The following is a 9380-nucleotide window of genomic DNA, read 5'->3' on the forward strand; positions in this document are numbered from 1 at the left end:
CAGTCATTATCATTACTATTTTCGGTTTTGTTTATTAATTTTATTAGGCTTTTTCTATTAGTTATTACCTCCCACTTTAACCTTCAACTCAGTTTTCAATTCTTTTTGTTTATGTTTGCTCAGATTAATTCCTTTTTGTTTTTCTTACAGTTTAGTAAAAAAAATTGTATTTTTTGCATTGCTTATTTAATGAGTTTAATTAGTGATTTTTTTTGCTGTCCAAAGCCCCAGTGAAAACATTTCTGTATTTTTTAAAACACTTTGTATAATATTAATCATGTGTGATCTTTTATAACAACACGAATATGTTCCTTTTTAATTAATATTTTTTTTAATGGCAGGAAGGGCTTTTGCCAAATATTTTTTAATATTTTGAATACTTTTTTTAAATATTTTTCTTATAGTACCCTAAACAATTCGTAGTCACATTTCATTTATTTTATTTCTCTCTACAATAGTGAATACCAATGTTTATTTTTCTCCACAACATCAAGCATTTATGATTCATATTACAAAGGGATGAAATCATTATCAAACAACTAAATTTATCTTTTAGAGTGAGTTTCATCTTGAAGGGGATCATTGATTTAAGCAAAAATACATATAAACAAAGGACAAGAGTCGAAAAACCACGTGATACTTGTCAAGCTAGAACCAGTTGCAAGTGTAAAACTAGTTTACACTGACAAAGCATATCTCCTAGTGTACAGTTATGATTACATCTATATAAAGTTTGTCCAACATGTTATACAAGCAAAATTTCCTATTCAATAATGCCCATCTGAACCTCAAATGGGTAGCCTCATATTACAAAGAATGACCTTGTTCTTTGTTTTAGATGACATTAATTTTTAACACTACACATGCCATACAAATTTTCAATTAGAGCTAGGAATAATAACATGAATAATATTATTCTAGAATTACTGCTTATAGGTGATCCTACAGAAAACTGGTATTTGTGAGATTGGTCCCTGCATAAGAGAAACAAGCACTATAGTTATTATATTAATATATAGTACAAAGCATGATTATCAAATCGAAATTCAAAATGTGTATCGGAAGACCTATTTTCGAAACCGTGAGTCGAATCTTATTATGAATCGTAATTTATATTACTAATAAAAATGACATTTTTTTTAAGTGAAAATAATTGACATAACAAAATTGTAAGCTTATATTTCATCTACTAACTGCAAAATAATTCAAGATGCAAGTGATCAATCAAATGAGAAAAGAAAATCGGTTGACTATACTAAATATTGTGAATCAGAAATCATCCTGGTGAATTGAGACTTATGATGAGATTCATCTTCAAAATAAATTCACACTAGAGATTCGTATCAATTGAGTTCAATTTTGTATCGAATCAAGATATGACTCGTGTGTACCGTAAGATATATAACCATTCATATGTGAAATATAATACATATAAACCCTTATTTAATTTAAGCACAAAACTTCAGGAAATTTTTCAGAATTTGTACAAACAAATCTTAAGTTTGCTCCAGAATTTTCCTTTGACAACCATAAGTATGTATAAAAAGACATTGTAATTGCTTGTAAATTGTGAAATAACTCAAAGTTGCTATGTTTGAGGAACCCTTACCTTTGAAGGGAGGAAAGTAGGCCACAATATATTGCATTATCAGGCAAAGAATTTTCATTACTATCATTCTCTGTGTTTACAACTTGAAGATAAGATTCTTGGCCTAGATACCAGGAGTTGAGGTTCTCGGCACGAAGGTTCCAAATGCCAGCATTGTCAAGAGATACTAAAATGGCTGTCCAAGCCCCAGGAAAGACCTAAAGAGACAGGTTAAAGAACCAAGTTGTTATGAAATGGCTACTCTTGCATATCAAGTCAAATTCATGTTTCAATTTACTAGCAATAACAGCATGTCCTTCTATGGTTAAACAACTAACAAGAAAGTGTTTTGTAAATCGTGTGTGATTCCAAATTCATGGGAAGCAAAGTAAAAAAAGTAACGATTGGTTCAAATGCTGCAACGCTATGGTGCTATATCTGCTATTTGACATTCTTTTGTACTACATAGCGTATTGCTGAACAAAAGTGGTTTTTCAAATTCAACTATGCTATAGCACCATTATAACTGCTATTTGATAACACTGGGAAAATCAAAGAAAATCTTCAAGTTTTAAGGTAGCAAGCACAGATGAAGCATTCTTTTGTGGAAATGGTAGCAAGTTTTAAGGTAGCAAGTTTTATGCCTAAGTACCCCTTTCTTTTTATATTTGGAAATGGTCCATTCTAAAATTATAAGTCCTCTTTGGAAAGAAAAATGAAAGGTGTCTCTAAACATAAGTCTCATTGCAAATTACTAGATATCTTTACTTTTCCAAACACACCCCTTATTAATACATCCCATGCAGTCAGCACATCGATGAACGTTGGATTGAGAACGGACGGTCCAAATTTGAAGCTCGGTATTTTAGAGTTTTTTTTTAAAATGTCAAAATCTACTTGCTTTCTGCCCCGTCTGATCTCAATCCAACGGCCACTGATGCGCTGACTGCGTAAATTTGTGACTGCAGCAACTCCAAATCTTGTAATTACACAGCTAACTTTTTTTCATATATGTGTAAAGTAAGAAAGAAATACCTGTGTCGTGCAGCGAGCCACACCGTCCCACTTATTGTAAGTACTTCTGCTATTTTCAGTCCATGCTCCAAAATCCATGCTACAATTCAGATGAGAAATTTACTCAGTCTTGTTCCTAAATTCAGAGTTGCATGTATGAAAAATAAACATGTTCGATCAAAGTTTTAGACCTAAATTCTCACCCAACAACAAAGAATGCATATCCATCCAAATGGTAGGACTGGACAGTGGTGTCATTATTTTGAAAGATTATTTCCATAAAACCTCTGTAAGTGCCATTAATGAGAGAGACATCAACTTTAGAAGGCCTGTTCATCCATCTATTTGGAAAATCAAGCTTGTACACCCCGAGAATTTTATAATGTTGCGCAAGCGTCAAGGGTGTTGAAGGTGGTAAATACGATATACCATTAAGGGTTGTTCGCCACTTTCCGTTTATAAGCTCTGGAGGTCTATTCACAATAACATATACATCAGTGACAGTAATGTCTCCATATTTGAAGGAACCTTGTGGGTTTGGACGTGCAGCACCGGCAGATACATTCCACCTGTAAAATACCATTTTCAGATGAGGGTTTGAACGATCATGATTTTATGGTCACAAAATACACTTATAACTAATCATAAAAGTTAAAGAATGATCAGAGGGCAACAAATATATTCTGACTCATATTAAGTGTCATTTAAGGTTATTCACACTTCTGAGTAGAATAATCAAGAATACTAATTTCTGTGATAAAATGAGATTAACTAGTAATCCTGAAATAAAAAAGGAGTAAAAGTACTGAACAATAACCTTATTGATCTTGCTTGATTTATAGAGAAAGAAGGATTATCTTGATCAGAAAGACTAGGAAGAGGACCAGAAGCAGGACCCTGAGAATTAGCGTAGTGCAAAATGGCAACTCCAGTAGCTCTAGTCCATGATGAATTAACAAACCGAGGACTGGCAACAATGTAGTAATCAGTGCTCGCATTTTGATCCATCGTAACCAAGAATGAATATGACTGACCAACATGAATATCCATGTTTGTGTAGTTTTGCTGGACTGTGTAGGATCCTTCGGTCTCCACGAGAAGTAAGTTGTGATCTTGAATCCTGAAATTCAAGCTTGTTGAGATACCGACATTGTGAACCCGTATGCGATATGTTTTCCCTGTTTAAGACAAGAGGATAAGCAGTTGACTGTAAATATGTACAACTTTTGTACACAACTTGAAATTTCAGACAAATTACATTTTTTCTAGCTTGAAATTTTTGGCATTCAATTTTAAACTACTTTCAGTGATAGATGTTTATATATAGAGAAAATATTGAAGTACAAATTCTAGAAAAATAATAATTCATGAGAGGCTTTGTCAAAATTTTGATACTAATCAGCAGCACAATGTTCGGTCGACTATTCCTAATTTGATAGAATTTGGATCAAGTTGGTGATTTTTAGGTTAAATTGTTACATTTAAACCAAATTGGTGTCTTGTTAATAAAACTACAGTGTCCTATTTTATTGATAGATTCGAATTTTGAGCTGAAATTAACATCAAAATATTTGAAATATATGTAAGAAATACTATTTCTGTCTTTAATATGAATATTTGCCTCCAATAATATGATATACATTTGCATAGATTTCTTATTTTTGTCAATTTCACTACTTAAAATTATCCTTAACATCCTCTTGTGTATCTACCGGCTAATATAGATGATTCCTGAACTGCAGCCTTCAGTAACTACATACTTTCTTGTGCTGTCCATTTTTACAGTGCTATATTCTGCCTTGAAACAGATTTAGACATGGCTGGTGTTGCCTCGTGCTGCTACAAAATGGTTTCTCTAGGTCTATGTGATTGCCATGTTTTGAAGAAACAATAATTTTCAAACATCGTTTCAATATCGGTGTTGTATATAACTCGTAGTTTACTGATACGTGGGCTTGGCACAAACATTTCATTGGATGATACTGGGAGATGTGGGGGGTGAAGCTCCCCACGATATGACCCAAGGTTAATGTCGTAAACTGGGTCCGTAGTATTTAAACACAAACTGTACTCTATAAAACTCTATGCTTTTAATGATAATAGAAAGGTACTGCAGTCAGAGACGTAAGCACAATTGGCCGAACTCCATGATCAAATATTGTGTATTCTTAGTTTGCGTTTTCCGTATCTGTTTTCTTTTGAACTGGGGTTGCTATTCTAACACTCTGATTTGTGTGATATTTCTCAAAATATCAGAATCAAGTTGAGCCTTGAATCTCGGATATATTTTCTTAATCATGAATATTAAAATGAATATTGTAGTATAGACTATGGATCAGTTTAATTGTCAAAAAAGCTTTTATGAAAAATGTCTACATGTAACAAGCATTCTAAAGTTTCTGAACAGTCTAGACTGGCATATCTTTAACTACTACAATCAATCAATTGATTGATTTGATTGATATCTCAAGTAACATAGACTTCTTTCATTTCAGTTTGATATCTATTAGAATCTCAATACGAGCTTGATCGAAAGTTTTCAATCAGAAGATTGATTTCCAGTGAAATAACTGTGAAATGCTTTTCTTTTCTATTTACCGTCTACGTTCATATAAAAAGTGGGAGTGAATCCCCGTTTAGTATTTTAGTAACTTTCCAGTGACATGCAGAGCTTTATCCACAAAGAAATGCATAGAAGTTCATTGATGTAAAAATTGGCAGCACATATCACTGGAGGAAAAAGTTTGAAAGAGAGGGACAATAGTTTCCAAATATGCCACGTACTAGTCTTGTGCCTGTTAAAACATGAAAGAAAGAATGACCTATATTCTTACCAGGTTCCACATTTATTATTTGGTAAGTTATGCCATTTGGGACAAGTGTGTCATCGTAGCGATAAGGACCGAATCCATTGATAAGAACACCATCGGGAATTCCAAGATCAACGCCATTTTCCACATCCTTCCTGAGATCCTGTTTCACAATATGCAATGGTCAAAAGACTCAAAACGCATCAAATGAATATATAAAACCAAATAAGTCACAGAAAGCGGCAAGACCTTGTGACTCTTGGTGTACCAGTCACTGAGAAATAATATAACATCACCATCTGGCAATCCAAACGGAACAGGAATAACTGCTCTATTGTTTATGATAATTCCTCCATATCCTCCAGAAGCTCTCTGGAAGTTTAGCGAAGGGAAATAGAAAAAACTCCCTATCTGATCTTTAACTTGAAACTCGTATGTCCAATTCCATCCGGCTGGAATTGGACAATTGGTTCCTGAAACTCCGTCTTGCCAGGTGTCTTTCCTATGTTGTACACCATTCCTGCATTTAACTATCTGACATAATCATTACCCTCGTCATTAATAGTTGCAAATCATCACTAGAAAAAAACACAATTGTGTTACCAATGCAGAAGTAAGGGTTCATCAAGATCGTTCTTCACATTGACAACCACATTCCAGTTTGTTGTGACATTTAGAATTGGTCCAGGAAATTGCTTATTGATCCCAATTACCTGAAATAGCAATATTTTATTACCAGATAGAATAAGATGAGGGGCAGAACTATCAATCATTCATTGGTGAAATATTAACAAAACATGTAAACAACAAAAGCTAGACAGTGTATAATAAAAAATTTATAAACAGACCACGTTTCTAGCATGCACAACTCTGATAACAAAGAAGGAATCAAATTAAGTGCACTTAGTACATTACATAAGAGTAATTGGAACAATGCGACTAGCACATGCCATTAAGTTAGCCTTGTTTTTTACTTTGTAATGAGTTGGAGTTCCCCTAGTACTTTGTTTTCTTTATATATGTGATTTGTCGTCAAGAAGAAAAAAGAAAGTTAGATGAATCCCTAGATCCAATAGGCTCTTCGTAGGCCCCACAAGCTGATTGTTTCCATTTGAAAAGAGCTCAGAAGTCAGAACCAAATGGTTAGATTCGCTAATCATGACAGGAAGCCTTCAAATATAAAGTTAGGATATTGGGTATACTTAAAAATCCATCCTTATAGACAGGTGTCAATTATGCATACTAGGCTGCATCCGAAATTGTCAACAAGGTACTATGGAGTATGGCCCTTATCTAGTTCTTAAACAAGTTGCGGTGGTAGCAGCTTCTACAAGAGGTAAGCATAGACCCGATTTTCCGTTGTTTTCAGTTGAAATTAGTGACGGGGGACAAGCCTGTGGAGACTGACTTACCAACAGAGCTTCAGGAACAGGTTCCTGCTTATAGGCCCAAACAGGTAGGTACCTGTGTTATAAATCAGCAGCAGGGTGACTCGATCCAAGAAGTTCTGATCCAATGACACCAGAAATCATCTGAGGAAGGAGCTTGGGAAGATCTTACCACTGTTCAACATCAGTTCTCTGATTGAAACCTTGAGGACAAGGTTGATTTTGGAGGGGTGGTATGGTTAGGCAAAAATACAGTATGTATGATTAACTTATGTTATACTCGAGAACAAAAGAAACTCAAATTCATCTGCAAAGGATCACTAAATGCCAAATACTTAAGAAACCAAAAGTTAAGGTTAATAATAAATTATAATCAATGATTATTGTATTTCAGAATTAAGTAAAGAAGCACGGACACAAACATTGACACCGGCTACAACACAGACACTGACACATCGACATCGATAATAATGTAAGAAAATGACATAATTCAATGTAATCACTGGTATCAATATCATGTCGAAAACTGAAACGTGTCCGACACTACACCCTACACACCTTCGGTGAAATCACATTAACCATACTGACAACAAAATCTTGTATACACAAACACAAGTAATATTTCTAGCTAAACAAAGTGAAGACATAAAAAACAATCCAAATTGCAAAAAAAAACGAACATTAAATCACTACTAACAATACAACTGAGCCCCCTACAATAGATATTCTAATTCACAACAATTATAAACAAACTGAGTTATGTCACAATTAATTCATGGGGCAGAACCTATAAAACACTACGACACCAACATCAAACACAACACTAATACATAAACCTCCTTAATAATTTTAAGAAAATGAATTTTATAAATTGTAAACACGTGTAGACACACCTTCAATCTAAAATGTCGGTGTTATTTATATAGTTGAAAAACTACTCTAACCTTATGGGCATAGTAAGGAAGCAATGCAAGTAAGGAAGTAAGTAAGTAAGTAGCAGAAAAAAGAGAAGAGAAGAGAAGAGAAAAGGAAAAGAAACCTGTTGTTTGACTCCAAGTGGGGATGCTGTAGTGTATGATACAGTCCAGTCAAAGTAAACAAAAGGGTCACCAGAAAAAGCAGTATCTAAGAAGAAGAAGAAGAAGCATAGAAGTGTTGGGAAGAACCAAGAAGACAATGATGGCATCGTGTGTTACTCTATTTTGGGTATCGGTTATCTTATCTTCTTAAGTTGTGTGCAGAGAGAAGAAGAAGAAGGTGTTGAGGTGAATGAAATAATTTAGAAAGATGGCAGAGAGAGAGAGAGACAGAGCTGTGTTGTGGACTGGTGACTTTGTGAGTGTGCACTGCAGAGTGTCATCAGATCACATGGGGATGGGAGAGAGGAGAGGAGGGAGTCACTTTCTGACTTTCATGTCCTGTCGCGGGTCCCAATGCTTTTCTTTTCTTGAATTAACAGATTTCCTTTTCTTAATGCAATTTTTTTTAGAATAAATATTCAATTCAATCATTATCTCTCTTTCATTATAGAGAAATGATATTTTGACAACTTTTGCATAACTTTCTCTCTCATATTCACATGATGTTGTTATCCTCTCTCTTCTTTTTTCTCTCTTCATTGTTTTTGACCAATAAGAAGTGAGAAAAACAAGGTTGTCAACAAATAGATGTCAAAATATCATTACTCTTCATTATATTGATCTTTTAAACTGTTTTTTGAGAAAAAAAATAAACATGTTTATTTATTTAAATTGATAAATTACATTGATACAATATAAATTCAAAATCCTTAAAAGCAAAAAAGATGAATATGTATATAAACTTACAGTTTTCATGTTAATAATATAAGACGTCAGAATACATATGTTTACAAATATGATTATCTTCAAGTCTTCAGTATACTCATATCTCTGATCGAAAACGTTGATGATGTCAAAGTAATTGATTGAATCTGCATTGTTCAAAACTAATTTTTTTTAACCTGAATCAAATAAACATCACAACTAAAACGAGAAATCAAAAAACATACCACACAACAAAAACAAACGAAAGAAGATAAAAATATATCACCTTAGATTATCATGCAAAACTACCTATTAGTACAAATTCTAAAAAAAAAAGTTAAATACTCTTCTAATCTCTAATTAACAAACGCATCTGCCTATAAAAACATAAAAATAAATATTTAATTTATCTCTTGTTAAAAAAAAATATTTGAAAAAGAGAATTATAATGTATTTAACATGATTGCAAACAAAAAAAATCAATATTTCAAATGAGTTAACTTAAAAACAAATAATAGAAAACTTTTAAAAGATTAACGGTCGAAAAAAGTTTTAAAAAGTTTGAATATTTATAGACTAATTTCTTTTTGTTGAGAGTATTTGTTTTAGATAAAAAATAATCACAACAAAAAAAATATTTTTATATTGTCTATAAATATATTTAACACAAAAAATATAGAAACTAAAAATATATTTAACTCATAATTTTAACACAAAATTTCTCATTTTAAATTCTTTAACATATACTATAAGAAGGGATGAAAGGATACATGACCATAAATAATTGAGGTTCAAA

General features: G+C 32.9%; 1 protein-coding gene across 2 annotated transcripts; it reads right to left on the bottom strand.

Moving 5' to 3' along the window:
* Positions 1–621: 621 nt before the first annotated feature.
* SKS3 (SKU5 similar 3) lies at positions 622–8146 on the bottom strand. Of its 2 annotated transcripts, none has more exons than XM_085723454.1 (9): positions 7840–8146; positions 6016–6125; positions 5662–5932; positions 5437–5575; positions 3420–3780; positions 2806–3171; positions 2624–2702; positions 1610–1806; positions 622–974 (listed from the first exon to the last, which is right to left on the bottom strand). In XM_085723454.1, exons 1-9 carry the CDS (start codon positions 7984–7986, stop codon positions 845–847), a joined length of 1800 nt encoding a protein of 599 aa, XP_085579580.1. In that variant the 5' UTR covers positions 7987–8146; the 3' UTR covers positions 622–844. The 2 variants fall into 2 exon arrangements, with proteins under 2 accessions (XP_085579580.1, XP_085579581.1); XM_085723455.1 differs by having other exon boundaries at positions 5662–5942.
* Between the last annotated feature and the right edge of the window lie 1234 nt (positions 8147–9380).

This window comes from Medicago sativa, chromosome 7 (assembly GCF_051527215.1).
Source record: "Medicago sativa cultivar Bolivia chromosome 7, Bolivia_mono, whole genome shotgun sequence".
In the NCBI taxonomy this organism is placed as follows: Eukaryota; Viridiplantae; Streptophyta; class Magnoliopsida; order Fabales; family Fabaceae; genus Medicago; species Medicago sativa.